Source organism: Bufo bufo, chromosome 1 (assembly GCF_905171765.1).
Source record: "Bufo bufo chromosome 1, aBufBuf1.1, whole genome shotgun sequence".
In the NCBI taxonomy this organism is placed as follows: domain Eukaryota; kingdom Metazoa; phylum Chordata; class Amphibia; order Anura; family Bufonidae; genus Bufo; species Bufo bufo.
In genome coordinates, this window is record NC_053389.1 from 58,243,260 (window position 1) to 58,264,271 (window position 21,012).

At 41.5% G+C, this 21,012-nt stretch overlaps 1 protein-coding gene across 1 annotated transcript in view; it reads right to left on the reverse strand.

Annotated features, from left to right (window-relative positions):
* The window catches only part of MCAM (melanoma cell adhesion molecule), a 113,278-nt gene that overhangs the window by 29,039 nt on the left and 63,227 nt on the right, over positions 1–21,012 (reverse strand). The window contains exons 4-11 of the mRNA XM_040425022.1: positions 20,136–20,203; positions 13,217–13,304; positions 11,906–12,085; positions 11,663–11,784; positions 6,484–6,625; positions 4,445–4,560; positions 3,123–3,264; positions 2,920–3,044 (exon numbers count right to left, since the gene is read on the reverse strand). Coding sequence (XP_040280956.1) covers positions 2,920–3,044; positions 3,123–3,264; positions 4,445–4,560; positions 6,484–6,625; positions 11,663–11,784; positions 11,906–12,085; positions 13,217–13,304; positions 20,136–20,203 — 983 coding nt within the window. The remainder of the gene's footprint in view (positions 1–2,919; positions 3,045–3,122; positions 3,265–4,444; positions 4,561–6,483; positions 6,626–11,662; positions 11,785–11,905; positions 12,086–13,216; positions 13,305–20,135; positions 20,204–21,012) is intronic.

Genomic DNA, 21,012 nt, shown 5'->3' on the forward strand with positions numbered 1-21,012 from the left:
ACTGTGTCACAATATACAGGGTGGGCCATTTATATGGATACACCTTAATAAAATGGGAATGGTTGGTGATATTAACTTCCTGTTTGTGGCACATTAGTATATGTGAGGGGGGAAACTTTTCAAGATGGGTGGTGACCATGGTGGCCATTTTGAAGTCGGCCATTTTGAATCCAACTTTTGTTTTTTCAATAGGAAGAGGGTCATGTGACACATCAAACTTATTGGGAATTTCACACGAAAAACAATGGTGTGCTTGGTTTTAACGTAACTTTATTCTTTCATGAGTTATTTACAAGTTTCTGACCACTTATAAAATGTGTTCAATGTGCTGCCCATTGTGTTGGATTGTCAATGCAACCCTCTTCTCCCACTCTTCACACACTGATAGCAACACCGCAGGAGAAATGCTAGCACAGGCTTCCAGTATCCGTAGTTTCAGGTGCTGCACATCTCGTATCTTCACAGCATAGACAATTGCCTTCAGATGACCCCAAAGATAAAAGTCTAAGGGGGTCAGATCGGGAGACCTTGGGGGCCATTCAACTGGCCCACGACGACCAATCCACTTTCCAGGAAACTGTTCATCTAGGAATGCTCGGACCTGACACCCATAATGTGGTGTATATATATATATATATATATATATATACACACACACACTGAACAAAAATATAAACGCAACACTTTTGGTTTTGCTCCCATTTTGCATGAGCTGAACTCAAAGATCTGAAACATTTTCTACATACACAAAAGATCCATTACTCTCAAATATTATTCACAAATCTGTCTAACTCTGTGTTAGTGACTTTGCCGAGATAATCCATCCCACCTCACAGGTGTGGCATATCAAGGTGCTGATTAGACAGCATGAATATTGCACAGGTGTGCCTTAGACTGCCCACAATAAAAGGCCACTCTGAAATGTGCACAGTTTTGCCTTACTGGGAGGGTCAGAAAACCAGTCCGTATCTGGTGTGGCCACCATTTGCCTCACGCAGTGCAGCACATCTCCGTCGCATAGAGTTGATCAGGTTGTTGATTGTGGCCTGTGGAATGTTGGTCCACTCCTCTTCAATAGCTGTGCGAAGTTGCAGAATATTGGCAGAAACTGGAACACGCTGTCGTATATATATATATATATATATATATATATATATATATATCCAGAGCATCCCAAACATGCTCAATGGGGGACATGTCCAGTGAGTATGCTGGCCATGCAAGAACTGGGATGTTTTCAGCCTCCAGGAATTGTGTACAGATCCTTGCAATATGGGGCCGTGCATTATCATGCTGCAACATGAGGTGATGGTCGTGGATGAACGGCACAACAATGGGCCTCAGGATCTCGTCACTGTATCTCTGTGCATTCAAAATGCCATCAATAAAATGCACCTGTGTTCGTTGTCCATAACATACGCCTGCCCATACCATAACCCACCGCCACCATGGGCCACTTGATCCACAACGTTGACGTCAGCAAACCGCTCACCCACACGACGCCACACACGCTGTCTGCTATCTGCCCTGAACAGTGAAAACCGGGACTCATCCGTGAACAGAACGCCTCTCCAACGTGCCAGATGCCATCGAATGTGAGCATTTGCCCACTCAAGTCGGTTAGGACGACGAACTGCAGTCAGGTCCAGACCCCGATGAGGATGACGAGCATGCAGATAAGCTTCCCTGAGACGGTTTCTGACAGTTTGTGCAGAAATTCTTTGGTTATGCAAACTGATTGTTGCTGCAGCTGTCCGGGTGGCTGGTCTCAGAGGATCATGGAGTTGAACATGCTGGATGTGGAGGTCCTGGGCTGGTGTGGTTACACGTGGTCTGCGGTTGTGAGGCCGGTTGGACGTACTGACAAATTCTCTGAAACGCCTTTGGAGGCGGCTTATGGTAGAGAAATGAACATTCATTGCACGGGCAATAGCTCTGGTAGACATTTCTGCAGTCAGCATGCCAATTGCACGCCCCCTCAAACGTTGCGACATCTGTGGCATTGTGCTGTGTGATCAAACTGCACATTTCAGAGTGGTCTTTTATTGTGGGCAGTCTAAGGCACACCTGTGCAATATTCATGCTGTCTAATCAGCACCTTGATGTGCCACACCTGTGAGGTGGGATGGATTATCTCGGCAAAGGAGAAGTGCTCACTAACACAGATTCAGACAGATTTGTGAACAATATTTCAGAGTAATGGGTCTTTTGTGTAAGTAGAAAATGTTTCAGATCTTTGAATTCAGCTCATGCAAAATGGGAGCAAAACCAAAAGTGTTGCGTTTATATTTTTGTTCAGTGTATATACAGTGCCTTGAAAAAGTATTCATATTTCATAACCCTTGAACTTTTCCACATTTTTTCACATTAAACTCACAAACTTATGTTGGGATAACCACCACCAATGAAAACTTTAACCTGCTATGGGGAAACTGTACAAGTAATTTCAGAACATAAGAATGTGTCCTGTTAAAGGTATTTTCCAGGAGTAAGATACGGATGATCTATCCTCAGGATAGGTCATCAATATCTGATTGGTGGTGGTCCAACATCCAGCACCCTTGTTAATCACCTGTTTCAAGAGGCTGTGGTGCTCTGGTGCGTGCTGTGGTCTCTTCCTAGGCCAGTAACGTAGCTCAGTCCAATTCAAGTGAATGGGCCTGGGCTGCAATACCAAGCACAACCACTATACAATATATGGTGCTATGCTATGCAGTGAGGAGGCCGCAGCGCTCGCCCAAGCTCTGCAGCCTATTCATACCGCTGATCAATGTGGATGCCGTGTGTTTAAACCCACCATTCAGATATTGATGATCTAGCCTGAGGATAGGCCATCAATATCATACTCCTAGAAATCTTCTTTAATGTCTGAAAAGAAGAATCTGTGCTATGAAATTCTAAATAATGAACATTGCTTACCTCTGTGCCATTGATATACCAGGTTATTTTAGGTGTGGGATTACCGACTGCTGTACACGTCAGAGTCAGCATTTCGCCGTCTTGTACTTCTTCATGCTCTGGACTGACAGTCACTTGTGGTTTCCCTGCAATGAATAGACATGAGTAGATGTCATCAGTTGTGAACTCAGATTGTCCATTTCTCAAATTCAAACCTCCATTACCTTTTAGGATCACCAGTAGCTCCTGGGTCTTTGTAAGTCCTGGTACACCAGTTATGCTTGCAACACAGGCGTACCGTCCTGCGTCAGCGTAATCCAGGAAACTGAGGCTCAAGTCAGAACCATTGGCTATGGTGCTGCCGTCCTAGAAATGTCCAAATTACACACAAGACTTTGTAAATTAGAGATGCTGCATTATTTACTGCCTGAACCATCAAATACAATAGTGAATGAGAGGAAGACAGAAAATAAATCAATGTTTGGATGCGATTCTTCCTCCGCTACTAAGATATGAATGTTCGTTCCTGTAGATTTTTGGTGGCATCCACAATTAAAGGGGTATTTCCCTCTAGGACTTTTATGGCATATAGATAAGATGTGCTATAAATGTGCAATAGGTGTGGGTCCTATCTCAAGAATGGGGTCCCAAAGCGAAGTGAGGGAAAGCTACTGTTCACGATGGGCCCCATTCTTGAGCTAGATGCAAGTCCTAGAGGTGGGACCTACATCTATCCGATTTTTTGTGGGATCCGCCATTAGAGGGGTATTTCCCCTAGGATATTTATGGCATATTGACAGGTTATGCCATAAATGCCCAATAGGTGGGGTCTTATCTCAAGAACAGGGTCCCAAAGCGAAGTGAGAGAAAGCTGCTGTTCATGATGGGCCCCGTTCTTGACCTAGATGCAAGTCCTAGAGGTGGGACCCGCACCTATTGGATTTTTGGTGGGACCCTCAATTAGAGGGGTATTTCCTTCTAGGACATTTATGGCATATAGATAAGATGTGCTATAAATGTGCAATAGGTGCGGGTCCTATCTCAAGAATGGGGTCCCAAAGCAAAGTGAGAGACAGCTGCTGTCCACGACGGGCCCCGTTCTTGAGCTAGATGCAAATCCAAGAGTTGGGACCCGCACCTATCGGATTTTTGGTGGTGTCCTCAATAAGAGGGGTATTTTCTCTAGGATATTTATGGCATATTGATAGGTTATGCCATAAATGTCTAATAGGTGTGGCTCTTATCTCAAGAACAGAGTCCCAAAGCGAAGTATGAGAAAGTTGCTGTTTATGATGAACGTGATCCAAAATGAGCACAATGGATGTTCAAAATAAAGAATCCATTTTTTTATTTTCTTTTTCTTTTCGTATGATGGATCAGAAGAACGGAAAACTGAATGGTAATGTGAACCTGGCCTAATCTAGTTTTTTAGGATAGATATGTTAGGGAACTATATAGTTCTCTGCTATATAAGGCATAGTGATAACGAAAACACAGATGTTAAAAATGGTGACTTCTTCATGAAAGGTACCAGGTCACCACTCACCTTCGTCCAGTGGATGTCTGTGTGAGCTGAAGCATTTGCACGGCAGGAAACACTATGAACACTTCCAAGGTCCACAATAAAAGGAGACTTTTCAGATAGCACAGGAGGATCCAGGTCTAGGAAAATAGAGAAGAAATTGAGATATAACGCTTTGTTCACACTTGTAGTTTACATTTTTATTGCTGTACTGTGATATTCTAGCCAGTAACGGAAGCAGAGATCTGGTGGAACCATTATAAACCAATGAGGAAAAGAACATCACAATGGATTTGATATTACAATAAAAGTGATGGAGCCTATAACATAGTAAGAAATTACCCTAGTGTGATTGGCAAGCTGGACAGTCTGGGCACGGGTGACAACATTATCCACTATCCAAGGAACAAAATTGTAGGAAGTCAAATCACATTATAGCAATTAGAAGATTGCTTGTTTTTCTGTCTAGCCATCCATGGTACATATAGATAGTGCAAGATACACACACACACACACACACACAGATTTTTCTTACATAATGTATTGTGCATTATGTGTTGCACTTTTTGATACTGGGTTATATTATGCTATTGTGTTTTACACTGACTAAATGTAAGCCTATGTATTGAATGCACATCTGCAACTTTACCTGCTACCACTAGATGTCACTGCAACACCACAGACTAGATATACAGGCTGCAAGCAGGAAGTACGGGAGTGTGTGGCTGAGACCAGATGGAGTGCCTGGAAGTCTGTATAGCTAGACAGCACATTGTAGGCCCATGGAAACAGCTCAAGCAAGGCAATTCAAAACCTAGCAAGTGTGTGATGCAAAAGAGACAGGTCTGCATGGAGACGGCGTGTTGGTGAAAAAATGTGGAGACTGGTTTGAGCGTGGCGCTTCATCCATTATCAGAAAGTCAAGGAAGTGTCAACTGTGCTGGGCTACCGCTATGGGAGTGGGCCAAGTAAAAAGGTAGAGAGTCTGTATCTGATTAGGGCGGCAATGGAGTACAACTGCATGAAACCAAGAGATACAGCGTGGGTTAAGAAGAAAGAAGAAAGAAGACTTTCCCTGATAAGAAGAGAATGAATGAGTGATACAGCTGCAACTGTGTTACCAAATAGGTTTAGCTGCTGGGAGTCACACTAATGGATCTTGCTAATTTTTGACAGCAGAGAGTGGCTCCTCAAGGACTAAGACTGTTGGTGGCTGAAATTTGGCCTAGGAGCTGTGGAACGGTTCTTTCAGGGCACAATGAACTGTCTGTAGCCAGAGGAACTTGGCATGGATTCTGTTCCCCAAGAGTAAGATTTAACAGTACTCACATACATTTTGTGCTACTGAAGAAAGCGGTAAAATGGACTTGTTGAACTGTTCCTTGAAAACCACCAAACTTGTCTATGTCTCTTTTAAGAGTTCAGAAACTGTAACATTTTCCCCAAGTTAAGAAATTATTATTGAGATGTGATTGTACTGTGTGAATCATACTTTTCTCTCCTCCAGTGAAATGGTAAAGTAAGAGTTCTACTTTAAAGAGGACCTGTCACCGCTCCTGACTTGTCTGTTTTAATAGCTTCATGCATTCCCCATGTACTAACAATTCTGGAGCATCTATTCTTATGTCTGTATGTTGTGCCGTTCCTCTATTATTTCTACTAGAAGTTATGAATGAATTGCTATTAGCCTTCAGTAAGGGTACAGAGGGGAGGTAACAAGTTGGGGGTGTGTACCTGCATAGACTCACTCTGTCCAATCAGTGCTCCCATTATTAGACTGTGCTGGTACATCCCCTTCCCAACTGGTTACCTCCCCTCTGTACCCTTACTGAAGGCTAATAGCAATTATTCATAACTTCTAGTAGAAATAATAAAGGAACGGCACAACATACAGACATAAGAATAGATGCTCCAGAATTGTTAGTACGTGGGGAATGAAGGGAGTTATTAAAATAGGCATGTCAGGAGAGGTGAGAGGTCCTCTTTAAAGATGTGTCTTGTGATTGTGTTCTGGTCATCACCCATTACAATGCAGTAACATCTATAGTAAAGACCCAACTTACAGTGGACGTGTAGTTCATTCTCCGCTTCCATTTCATTAAAGTCATCCATACTAAGCCCTCTACAGATATATCCTCCAGAATCATGCCTTGAGACTGTCCAGGAAAATGAATAATCCTCTACAAGAGGTTCTTCCTCATCTTTCTGGGAAGAAGCAAAACACAGGTTCATTATTAAAGGGGTTTTCTGGGATTGTCATATTAATGACCTATCTTCAGGATCTATACTAGATCGGCAGGGGTCTGATTCCTAGGACCTCCGCCGATCAGCTGTTTGAGGAGAAAGCAGTGCTTCAGTGAGTGCCACAGCCTCGTTGAATCTCACCAAGCACAGTGCTGTCCATTTTATAGTGGCTGTGCTTAGTATTGCAGCTCTTGAATTGGACTGAGCTGTGCCTAGGCCACATGACCGATGAAAGTGACGTCATATGGCCTAGGAAGAGGCCTAAGCACACATTGAGCGCCACAGCTTCCTTATACAGCTGATCGGCGGGGGATAGGCCATCAATATGTAAATCCCAAAAATGGGAAATCTAAGGTTTTGTATATAATGTTACCCTTCTTATCCAACACGTTGGGGCAAAAATACATCAACCATTTGAAAATTTTTATATTAAGTCCTTCCTTGGTCCTTCCTCTTCCCACCTTTCTGATTGTTTGTTTAGTCTACCATTTGCTGTCTCTTCTTTATCGTGTCACCACCCCTGCAATACTACAAAACACCAGTGGTTGTCTGTCCACTGACTCTAACATCCTCCTCTGTTTGATGTTAGACTTTCTAAGGGCTCATTCACACGAATGTATTTTCTTTCCGTGTCCGTTCCGTTTTTTTTTTTTGCGGATTGTATGCGGAACCATTCATTTCAAATGGAAGGTACTCTGTGTACATTCCGTTTCCGTATTTCCGTCCCGCAAAAAATAGAACATGTCCTATTATTGTCCACATTACAGACAAGAATAGTACTGTTCTATTAGGGGCAGCTGTTCCATTTCGCAAAATACGGAATGCACACGGACGTCAGACGTATTTTTTGCAGGTCCGTTTTTGTGCGGACCACAGAATACATACGGTTGTGTGCATGAGGCCTAAAACCGATCTTGAGTTTCCACCATCTACTAGCCTACCTAAGCCTCCTTTCACACGAGCGAGTTTTCCGCGCGGGTGCAATGCATGACGTGAACTCATAGCACCTGCACTAAATCCTGACCCATTCATTTCAATGGGTATGTGTACATGAGCGTTTTTTTTCACGCATCAGTTTCGCGTTGCGGGAAAAACGCAGCATGTTCTATATTATGCGTTTTTCACGCAGCCCTGGCCCTATAGAAGTGAATGGGGCTTGAGTGAAAAACCCATTGCATCCGCAAGCAAGTGCGGAAGCAATGCGTTTTTCACTGATGGTTGCTAAGAGATGTTGTTTGTAAACCTTCAGTTTTTTATCACGGGCGTGAAAAACACATCAAAACGCATTGCACCTGCGCGGAAGAAAATGAACACCTGAACGCAATCTCAGACAAAATTGACTTAACTTGCTTGCAAAATAGTGCGAGTTTCACTGAACGCATCCTGAACGCATCCGGAGCCAACCCGTCACGCTCGTGTGAAAGAGGCCTAAACCTGATGTTTTCATGATAGTACCTGGTACCACCATATCTCCTAAGCAGCACATCCACTATCTTGGGATTATATTTGACTTAGATTTTTCCCTCCATATATTTAGTCGCTTGCTCATGTCACCTAAACCCAAAAAACATTTCCAGAATCTGCCCTTTTCTTACTGTGGAGACAGTAAATACTCCTTATTGTTGTTGTGGCGAAACCAACCTCGCCACTGGGTTTTGGAGAGGCCTGTTTACCAGCCTCTTGCCTCAGGATTATGGCCCATACTAACTTTAAAGAAGAAGACAGACCGGCCGCACAGCTTAAATCTGTTTTTGGAATTGTATTTTGTTATGTGAGGGTACCCAGATAGCAAATTTTATTGTATTCGTGTATTCTGAGTGCCATTCACCTAATGATATGCACTCAGACTTGAGCTATCTGGGGATATGTTAAAAGTCTGTGTTTGCTGTGGGGTGTGATATTGTGTGTTTGGGTGGTGATTTCTGTCCTGTTGTCTCCACATGTGTATTGGCGATTTCCCTTTGTCCTGAAAGATAATTGAATTGCTCCTCGGGTGCCTCCAGGGCAGAGAGGAGGAAACCATGATGCATTGTGGGGATGTGTTGTGTCTGTGTATCCTGAGTTGCTCCGTATCTGTCCTGTGTCACAGTCTTCCTTCTGGTCCCCTAGGGGCTTGTCCACCAGATGGGGACCTGCATAAATACAGACGGGTAGCCCTCAATAAAGTGTGCCTGTTTTATCCTTCATCATGTTGAGGCTGGTGTTTGGGTAACTGATCGACACTGGGGGATTGCTATACGCTGGGAGATTTGCTATACTCCCCTGGCTATAACTACTAGCTCTTTTAAGAGCTGTTCCTGCTCTCTGGTTTTAGGAGAGGTTCACCCACGGGAGCCTTGTCTTAGGTCCAGGGTGGGTAGGAGACGGTGAGACCTCAACCAAGCTTCGGCGGTTCGTGGGGTCTGCAGTGCGTACGGTGTCAAGTGGAGTGCTTGGAGTCCTCGGAAAGCACTAGGAGCCACTATCAACGGAGGTACCCGGTCGGGGTGCCAGGAGATCCGTTACAGTTGTGATGCCCACTTAAAAACCAAACTAAAGCAGAGTCTACCATACTAAGTCTACAATGCCTGCTATCTTAGAAACCCACACCAGTCTCGAGAATGGGCCCCTAGATCTGAAGGAGAGCACACCGTGCAAGTGTGTCCACCCTTTATGCAATGCTATCTGAGTTCCGAAAATAGCCAAGTGCTGGCTCGGCTATATCATGCAGTCCCCTTGTGGTGAAAGGAGAGGTGGGCGTGCATTTGCCATTCTGGTCATAGGAGTGGGTTCCAGAGGTGGGACCTGCATCTATCTGACTAGGGATATGCCATCAATGTCTGAAATAGAAGTACTCCTTTAAAGCAGCATGTAAACCTGAATAAGTGCCAACTGTACATGGAAAATGTTGCCCGCAGAAAGAAGAGGAGATAAATATGGTGAGGATTGCAATGTTCAGAAAAAGAAACAGAGCACAGAAGATAAATGGCAGGCATTGAAGACTAGCAATATCCCATCAATGTCCGAGATGGAAATGCACCTTTAATTGAGTCACCACCCCTCACTTTTCCCTGGTCTGACAGTTGGTCTGACAGAGAGCGTTGAGACTCTCAGCTGTATTAGTCCAGATAGAGAGGAAGGCAAAGACTCTGGACTGGAACTTAGTATACATGGAGTGACTTTTTTATGTACTTTAAAAAAAACAACATTAAATCGAGTACTGACATACAGTCAGGTCCATAAATATTGGGACATGGACACAATTATAACATTTTGGGCTCTATACACCACCACAATGGATTTGAAATGAAACGAACAAGATGTGTTTTAACTGCAGACTGTCAGCTTTAATTTGAGAGTATTTACATCCAAATCAGGTGAACGATGTAGGAATTACAACAGTTTGCATATGTGCCTCCCACTTGTTGAGGAACCAAAAATAATGGGACAATTGGCTTCTCTGCTGTTTTTTGGCCAGGTGTGTGTGTTATTCCCTTATTATCCCAATTACAATGAGCAGATAAAAGGTCCAGAGTTCATTTCAAGTGTGCTATTTGCATTTGGAATCTGTTGCTGTCAACTCTCAAGATGAGATCCAAAGACCTGTCACTATAAGTGAAGCAAGCCATCATTAGGCTGAAAAAACACAACAAACCATCAGGGAGATAGCAAAAACATTAGGCGTGGCCAAAACAACTGTTTGGAACATTCTTAAAAAGAAGGAACGCACCGGTGAGCTCAGCAACACCAAAAGACCCTTAAGACCACGGAAAACAACTGTGGTGGATGACCGAAGAATTATTTCCCTGGTGAAGAAAACACCCTTCACAACAGTTGGCCAGATCAAGAACACTCTCCAGGAGGTAGGTGTATGTGTGTCAAAGTCAACAATCAAGAGAAGACTTCACCAGAGTGAATACAGAGGGTTCACCACAAGATGTAAACCATTGGTGAGCCTCAAAAACAGGAAGGCCAGATTAGAGTTTGCCAAACAACATCTACAAAAGCCTTCACAGTTCTGGAACAACATCCTATGGACAGATGAGACCAAGATCAACTTGTACCAGAGTGATGGGAAGAGAAGAGTATGGAGAAGGAAAGGAACTTCTCATGATCCTAAGCATACCACCTCATCAGTGAAGCATGGTGGTGGTAGTGTCATGGCGTGGGCATGTATGGCTGCCAATGGAACTGGTTCTTTTGTATTTATTGATGATGTGACTGCTGACAAAAGCAGCAGGATGAATTCTGAAGTGTTTCGGGCAATATTATCTGCTCCTATTCAGCCAAATGCTTCAGAACTCATTGGATGTCGCTTCACAGTGCAGCTGGACAATGACCCAAAGCATACTGCAAAAGCAACCAAAGAGTTTTTTAAGAAAGAAGTGGAATGTTATGCAATGGCCAAGTCAATCACCTGACCTGAATCCGATTGAGCATGCATTTCACTTGCTGAAGACAAAAATGAAGGGAAAATGCCCCAAAAACAAGCAGGAACTGAAGACAGTTGCAGTAGAGGCCTGGCAGAGCATCACCAGGGATGAAACCCAGCGTCTGGTGATGTCTATGCATTCCAGACTTCAGGCTGTAATTGCAAAGTATTTGCAGCCAAGTATTAAAAAGTGAAAGTTTGATTTATGATTATTATTCTGTCCCATTACTTTTGGTTCCTTAACAAGTGGGAGGCACATATTCAAACTGTTGTAATTCCTGCACCGTTCACCTGATTTGGATGTAATGTAAAGCTGACAGTCTGCAGTTAAAGCACATCTTGTTCGTTTCATTTCGAATCCATTGTGGTGGTGTATAGAGCCAAAAATGTTAGAATTGTGTCGATGTCCCAATATTTATGGACCTGACTGTATAGCTTGTCAAATATATGATAAAAATTTATGTAGGAGACCCATTAAAGGGAGTCAATCCGTTAAGCTGAAAATTTCCAAACATCAATGGATAAAAAGGATATTAATATATATTTAGGAGCCACTAATTAAGAGTGAAAAGGCTGTGGTGGCTTACCCTGAACAGCGTGATCTGAGGCTGTGGGTGCCCATCGCCCATACATATCAGCTGTACTTTATCTCCTTCCTTTATTATCTCATGTTGGCTCTTCACAAATAGCTTTACTTCAGTGTTTGGGTCTGTGAAGAATCAACGTAATAAGACAACCACAGAAACAAACACCAGAAAAGCCGAATAATAAGTCAAATCTGCAGTGAGACTGAATACAAACAAATTCATAAGCAAAGTATTGTTACTTACAGTCTACAGTAAAGTTTTTTCTATCCGATTCCTTCATAAAAGCCCCGTTTGAAAGGTGATAAGAAACCTCACAGTAAAAAGTAGAGTAAACATCGTTCTTATACACAGGAGACGAGAGGACACTCTTGACTGTAATCAGACCATTGGACTTCACTGTGATCTGAGTAGTGACCACCACACCTGGAGAAGAATGAGTGGAAACAAGAGTATTAATACCAAAGGCAGGCTTGAGCTGTTCTTCTGCCCATGGGTCAAAATGACCATGCTCTTAAAGGTCAACTAACTGAGCCTCAATAGGCAAAGAAGTGTAAGGGTCCTTTTAGACAGGCTTCATGTCAGTCGATGGGAATTACATGAGGGATGAATGATCGCTATTACGATCATTCAACCCCATGCAGTTTACATTATGTCATCAGCATGTTGTCTGTTAAAGGGGTTATGCCATGATTGATGTAAAAATTAAAATTAGACATCATATAGTACATGACAGAACCAGCCCTGTACCGCACATGGATCCAGAGATCTCCCCATTCATTGCTCCAATTGATCTACTAGATTATCTTTAGCCTGGCAGCTCAGGGATGTGTCCTTTGTGCCGAAGACCTCTCCCTAGAACTGCCACAGCTTCTAACAGAATATATGGCTGGTGGCAGTTGAAGATTTAAACTGAGCACGTTCGACCAGCTCAGTGAGACAGAACAAACAGCAGGTGGCGCTATCAAGATGCATTTTATTGAATAGCTCACTGTCTATACTAAATTTTTACTTACATGCAATTACAAAAGTATTCAGATCCAGGTGCTGGTTTGAAAAATGTAGAATATGTTTTGTAGCACAATCCCCTTTAACACAGGAAGATGTTCTGCCAGGGGTTGTCCAGGATTAGAAAAACATGACTGCTTTCTTTCAAAAACAACACCCCTGTCTACAGGTTGTGTCTCTTATTGACTCCAATGGAGACAATAGGGCAGAGCTGCAATACCATGCACAACCTGTGGACAGGGGTGGTGCTGTTTTTATGAAGAACCTTAGGATAGGCCATCAATATCTGGTTTATGGGGGGGTACGACACCCCGCACCCACTCTGTGCCGTAAGTTGGCAATGGAACTACGGCCACCAACAAGATACTGATGGTCTATCCTAAAATCTTTGCAAAAAATCACAGGGGTGATGATTGACCAAGGTATTTTGGACATTATGTTACAGTGGGTGTACTGTTTGATAGGTCCCCCAGTGAAAGGCTGATCGCTGAAAATGATGAACTATGTACTAAATATTACATTAATATTTCTCTTTTCACTCTTGCTTACCATCCTTTCCAGTTTTCAGTTGTGTATTGTTCTTATACCACGTAATATTGGGTGCGGGAAAACCGTTCTTCGTTTCACATTGTCCAATCTGCAACAAAAGAAATATTTCCAAGTAAACTCCCATAAACCCGTAATGAAATAAAAAAAAACTCCTCCTCCATAGTGTCACATTTTAAAGGGGTCCTCCGGGATTACTATTGTTTTTATCAGATATGTTCATATAGTTGCTTCCTCTTCTACATCTTTTCTATATTCTTATTTTAAATTTTGAGTCTCCTGACCCATTTTCACCATGTAGACAAATCACTCTGGTTTGTTTCTATCCTGTATGTAGCATTTTCTGTTCCTGTATCCAACCAAACCCATGATGCACTTCTTCTTTCTCTGCCACAGCTCCAGCCCCGTCCCTTATAACACCCAGCTATTTTATAGCTCCTCCCACTCCCCTATCACCGCCCCTAACACCACCCAGCTAGTTTATAGCTCCTCCCACCAGATAGTTACATAGACACTCCCCTATCACTGCCCCTAACAATACCCAGCTAGTTTATAGCTCCTCCCACCCAGCTAGTTACATAGACACTCCACTATCAGTGCCCCTAACACTCAGTAGTATACAGCTCCTCCCACCAGCTAGTTACATAGACACTCCCCTATCACTGCCCCTAACAATACCCAGCTAGTTTATAGCTCCTCCCACCCAGCTAGTTACATAGACACTCCCCTATCAGTGCCCCTAACACTCAGTAGTATACAGCTCCTCCCACCAGCTAGTTACATAGACACTCCCCTATCACTGCCCCTAACACTCAGTAGTATACAGCTCCTCCCACCAGCTAGTTACATAGACACTCCCCTATCACCGCCCCTAACACTCAGTAGTATACAGCTCCTCCCACCAGCTAGTTACATAGACACTCCCCTATCACTGCCCCTAACAATACCCAGCTAGTTTATAGCTCCTCCCACCCAGCTAGTTACATAGACACTCCCCTATCAGTGCCCCTAACACTCAGTAGTATACAGCTCCTCCCACCAGCTAGTTACATAGACACTCCCCTATCACTGCCCCTAACAACACCCAGCTAGTTTATAGCTCCTCCCACCAGCTAGTTACATAGACACCCCCCTATCACTGACACGCCCATGGATATGACATAACAGGAAAGCGCCCAGAACAGAAGATAGCTGCAATAATGGTAAAGAAATACATTACAAAATTACAGCGACCATCATAAATGATTATTTTAAAGGGTGTTTATATAAACAGGAACATCCCTTTAAGGTGCCCCTACACTATCAATAGATGTCTCACACAATGTCAACTGCCTGATGCTTCTTTTCCCTGACATCTGATGTCGGGGGGGGGGGTGGTAAGTCGAAGGCCCCCATACACACATGAAATCAGCAGATTGGTATTCACATGTGGCAGACTTGGTCAAGATATTTCCACAACTGTTCCATCCATCAGAATAGAGTTTATAGAAACCCCTGCACATGCTGCAGAGAGAACCTCATTCATCCAAATAGATATAAAAGAAATGTAATACATACGTCTCAAATATTTCTAGGTCTGTCATATGTGAAGATGCTCTTAGGTTGGCCATATACAGTATATGGGATAAGTGTCAGCCAAATACTCGGGTGGCCAAAAGCTTTTTCCTCCATAATCATACTCCCTTGTCTCGGCTACATGTTTATTTTAATGAGAAGCAGGGAGTTAGAGGGTTATTGCCTTTTTGGCATTTATGACACAACTTTCTGATAGGTGCGGGAGCCACCTCTCGACATCTCAAGTATGGGGTCCTCTTGACTGCTGTGAATGAAGATGGGGCAGTGCATGCACATCGCTCTCTCCATTCACTTCTTTGGGAGTTCTAAACATAGATGCACAAGCGAGCACACCTGTTTTTGGAACTCCTACAGAAGTCAATGGAGAGAGTTGCGCATGCACAGCCACCTCTTGATTCACAGAAGTCTTCAGATGGGGTTGGTGGCTGCCCATTCTCAAGATAGGCATGGGTCCTAAAGGTGTGACCAGGGATGCACCACCAATGAGGCCAGGTGATCCCCTCAGGCAGCACCAGGTAGGGGCAAAAGGGGGGCAGTGGAAGGGCCATGGGGAATGAGTGCTTTCATTGTGTCAAAGAGGTTAGGTTAACAAATTGTCATGGGGGAGGGCGCCATTTCAGTTTTCGCCTCAGGCAGCAGAAAGGCGGCCCAGAAGGGAGTTACCCTTTAAGAAGAGTCTGACGGCTGCTTATCCCCTGGGTATAATGAAATCCAGCTCCCTATTTATGTATCACACAGAACTGTTCTTTTTCTCTGTTCTCCCTTCTGGATTTTGTATGTTTTTTGTCTAAATTGTAGATTCACAAAAATCTGTATAAACGACCATGGGGATGTGTAACGCATTGTTCGCCAGTCAACAAGGCCTCCCTGCATCTCCTGTTCACCTTGAGGGAAACATGAGAAAGCTTGACTGGGGGGAAAGGTAATGTCTGTAATTGAGTAAACAGCTGGTGAAGTGATAGAAAACAGAGGGTGCTTATTAACCCCTTAAGGAGATGGCTTATTTTGGCCTTTAGGACCCAGTGATTTTTTTTTTTTCATTCCCACATTTTGTCATAACTTTTAAATTTTCCTTCAATATATTTTTTCTATTTGTTGTATTTGCTATTTATAATTGTAGTTATTACTTGTAACATTATTCAATAGTACATTTTGAGAAACTTACAGGAGAATTCATAAAATTTATATTTTTTTATTTTTTGGGGGGGGGGAATTCTGCATTGTTTCTTTTTATTTTTTTTACACCTGTCATTATATACAAATGACATTTTAAGTCCATTTTATGGGTTTTTACACTTATGCTAATATCAGACATGTATAGACATTTCTTTATATTTTACTACTTTCTTACCATAAAAACATTTTTCATAGAAAAATATCTTTCCCCTATTCGGCCGTAAATTACATATTTTTCCATCGATGTTTCATGAGGGATTTATTTTTTGTGGGACGAGTTATATCTTTGGGAGACACATAACTCACTGAATAGCTTTGATTAATTTAAGGGGGGATAAATGGTAAAAAACACATATTCCACCATTATGTTTTGTTACGAATATGGTGATTTTATATATATATAATTTTCACATCAATACTACACTATTTACAAGCTTTTTATGGTAATACCTACAGTACAGACCAAAAGTTTGAACACACCTTCTCATTCAAAGAGTTTTCTTTATTTTCATGACTATGAAGGCATCAAAACTATGAATTAACACATGTGGAATTATATACATAACAAACAAGTGTGAAACAACTGAAAATATGTCATATTCTAGATTCTTCAAAGTAGCCACCTTTTGCTTTGATTACTGCTTTGCACACTCTTGGCATTCTCTTGATGAGCTTTGTCATATATCTTCTATATGAAAAAGAATCTTCATATAAAAGAGAGGATAAAAAAAATATAAAAATATATTATCCTTCAGGCGGACATAAAAAACGCCTCTAAGTTCTTTTTATCAAGTATCTTAATTTGATTTGTGCAAGCAGTGAAACAAAGGGACAATTGTATATGCAAAAATATATAATTGTTTATTATAAAAACAAAGAATATAAAAACAATACAACTGCAAAACAAATGATGAAATTACAACGTAACATCCAAAATGTACCACACGGTGGTGTTAACACACCCCTATCTGATCAGCACAGTATGATTTATTGATTCATGACAACCAGTGTCATACTTTTAACAAACGGACTCATATACCAAGAGAAACTTAGGATCTGCTGTTTATCAAACAGGCTATAACAATAAAACACGGATTTACAGGAAAATTAACTGTTATCCCTTGACTCTGTTTTCCTATGACCAATCAAAAATATATGATATTAATATGATAAAATTTTCAACTCGGCAATCAGACTAGGGAAAATAACTTTCCAAGGGTTTAGTCCTCTTTTCAAATAATGTCAGATCTTCCATTAACAATATGCATCTTTACTAAGAGAATAATCAGCATTATGGAGGCACCTAACACTATATATATTCCCACAATATGGGAACTCTTGGCTATATACCGAGAGAAATATCTTATTAATATCACGAGTAGTAAACAAAATATACGTTACCGGGTCAAAGGTAGACAGAGTTCAGATGGGACCAGTTCTGAAGAACTTTCCTAGTAATCCAAAAGGAATAATCCAAGTTTCTTCTGGTAAAGTTTTTCTTTTTGATTGAATGAATGTATGGATCAATGGATATATGGATCTTTTCTCTAGCTCTTTTTTTTTTTCTTGCTAACCTTTACATGCTACCCCGCACACGAGTAATTATTCCCCCCCTTATCTAAGAATCATCCCCTTTAGATTATGGATTCCCAATCAGGTAGGGTGGGTGTATTCGCATGCTAATAACATCATGACGTTATCTCAACTCCTAATATGGTATAGAACAAATAATGAAATAATATAATGTTGCCCATCTGCCTCCAGATGGCACTGCGGTACTGTAGGTGAACATTCCAACTTTTAAGCATTAAAATTAAATATCTAATAATATGTTTACATGACTTTGTTGACCTTTCTTACCATAAATCATTGAGGAAGGTCTTTTCCTGACACTTTTAATTACCTATATCCTGGACTTGTTGGAGTTGACTGTCTTCTCCTTATCTTTTTGAAATATAGGTTGACTTGATGAAAATTTTATATAGCGGCTTTGATGCTAGGCATCGGAACTTGTACATTTCACTTATCTACGTCCATGAATAACTATTATTTTGAAATCCAATTAACATAAACTTATTTGTTTCTGTACCTTCTAAATGGTAAATACATGGTATAACATATATATAAATCGATACATTGTTACACATAGATAACACATTATATGAATTATTGATTAACATATGTTGTAAACTAAATATACCATGCAAAGATATATATAATATAATTATGAATATATAAATTGAACCTCATACAGCAGGTGTGTGATACGGACATGAGTACTTATCAAGTAACCTTGTTCCCTCCAGACAGATATGTCTTAGGGAGTTGACTTACTTCTTACAGATGGTCTCATATCTTTAGCACTAACTTTTAATACAATGTCCGTTTATGTTCACAATTATTATTTTTTAAATATAAACTGAACTTGCCATGAACTCATCTTGGCTTTTTCAGCCACATAACAAACCTTTGGTTCAGGCTGATGTTATTCTTAAAGGCAATGAGATGAGCATTCATTTTGATTATAATGTCATTAGATAATATTGTATACGTATGAAAATGCACAACAGCTTCAAGAGGTAGTCCCCTGAAATGGTCTTCCAACAGTCTTGAAGGAGTTCCCAGAGATGCTTAGCACTTGTTGGCCCTTTTGCCTTCACTCTGCGGTCCAGCTCACCCCAAACCATCTCGATTGGGTTCAGGTCCGGTGACTGTGGAGGCCAGGTCATCTGGCGCAGCACGCCATCACTCTCCTTCATGGTCAAATAGCCCTTACTTTCAAAGTTTTCCCAATTTTTCGGCTGACTGACTGACCTTCATTTCTTAAAGTAATGATAGCAACTCGTTTTTCTTTACTTAGCTGCTTTTTTCTTGCCATAATACAAATTCTAACAGTCTATTCAGTAGGACTATCAGCTGTGTATCCACCTGACTTCTCCTCAACGCCACTGATGGTCCCAACCCCATTTATAAGGCAAGAAATCCCACTTATTAAACCTGACAGGGCACACCTGTGAAGTGAAAACCATTTCAGGGGACTACCTCTTGAAGCTCATCAAGAGAATGCCAAGAGTGTGCAAAGCAGTAATCAAAGCAAAAGGTGGCTACTTTGAAGAACCTAGAATATGACATATTTTCAGTTGTTTCACACTTGTTTGTTATGTATATAATTCCACATGTGTTAATTCATAGTTTTGATGCCTTCAGTGTGAATCTACAATTTTCATAGTCATGAAAATAAAGAAAACTCTTTAAATGAGAAGGTGTGTCCAAACTTTTGGTCTGTACTGTATGTTAGTATGACATAGATTTGATTGGTTAGATTGATGATTCAGGAAAAAAAAACACTGTCAACCTCAGAGGTTAAAAATGAAAATGTCCAAAAGTCCACCAGATATAACAGAGTTTCCAGGTAAGGACCGGTTTTATTTTAAATGGAAATGATCCTTAGAGGACCCCTGGAAACCTTCTTTATGCTGATATCACACCTGCAGTTTCTAGGGCAGTTTTTTGAGCCAAGGACAGAAGTGATCCAGAAAGAAGGGAATGTTAAAGTCGTTCCTTTATATTTCCCATTCCCTTTGAATCCACTTCTGGCTTTGGCCGAAAAAAATGCAGGAAAAAGTGTATGTGTGATACAAGGAGTTCTTCGGTTTCAGAACACATTTTGGCATGATGTTTACATGAAGAACCTCCTGTTTTCCTCAGCTTCCTGCCAAGTTTTCTAACCAAACCCAACATGCTTTCTCTGTAATGCTTCACAGAGCTTGATTTGCTTCGCTAAAATGCAGAAGGGAAGTGTAAGGGGTGTGACTGCTACAGAGGGAACAGTGTGGCAGGTGGAGCAAGCCCTGAGAAATATTACAGAGCAAAGCATGCTGGGTATGGTTAGAAAACCGAACAGGAAACTGAGGAAAACAGGAAGTTCTGCATGTAAACATCCTGCCAAGATTCAGTCATGCAGAGAGAAGGGGAAGGAAAATGCTGACATGAAAAACATATGGGGCAAAAATATGCATATATGTCTTTTGGGTGCTGTGAACAGACAAAAAACGTCATTATGAAACTGGAGAACCCATTTAAGTGAATATAATTTTAACAATTAGTGACATCTTCATCCAGTGTTCATACATACAGACATTTATTAGTCTTTTATGAGTTTTCCATTTACCCAAACAGCCTCATCTGTTATGTGAATTCCATTTTCTTCCATTGTAATTTCTGGATCATCAGGAGCCTCTGTAGGAGGAAGAAGAATGTTCAGAATTTTCTTGGGAAGAACTATACATTTTTATTTTAATTACAATAATTTAAGATCTGGTCTCCACAGGAATTAAAATGGTATGTTTGAACCTTGACTTTGGCTGGCACGTTACCACTGGTGCTGGGTGCCAACAAGCCAGCCTGCCTTGACGTTGGCTTACTTCACATCGGTGGTGTGGTTTCTGTTTATTACAGAAGCCACAATGCCTTCCGGGTTCATCGCACAGTAGAAACTGACTGTACCCAACAAGTCGCTCTGGCTTAGGCCTAGTTCACACGTCAATGTTTTGACCAGTGATTTCCAGCCAAAGGCAGGACTGGAGGCTACTCAGAAATAAGGTAAAATGGAGAGATTTGCACTTGTTCTGGTATTTTGGTTTTGCACCCGGTTTTGGCTGACCGAACACTGATATGTCAATTAGACCTTATAATAAGTGTTGAGCACGAATATTCAAATAGCACATTTTTATCGCGAATATCGCCACTTCGAGAATTTGCGAATATTTTGAATATAGTGCTATATATTCGTTATATCGAATATTCAGCATTTTTTTCCATCTGAACACATGATTCCTCTCGGCTTATTGCTTGTGGGCCAATGAGAAGGAAGCAATGTCTAGTTCACAACAATACTTAGTGCACCAATCAGTAATCTGTAGTCAGAGCTGCTAAAATGTGAAGTTGCCGATTAGCGCAAATGTAGTGTCCCACTAGGTAAAGGTGGGCGCTACACAAGGTTAACATTGTCTTTTGCATTACTGTAATGTTGAATTATGCATTTTCCC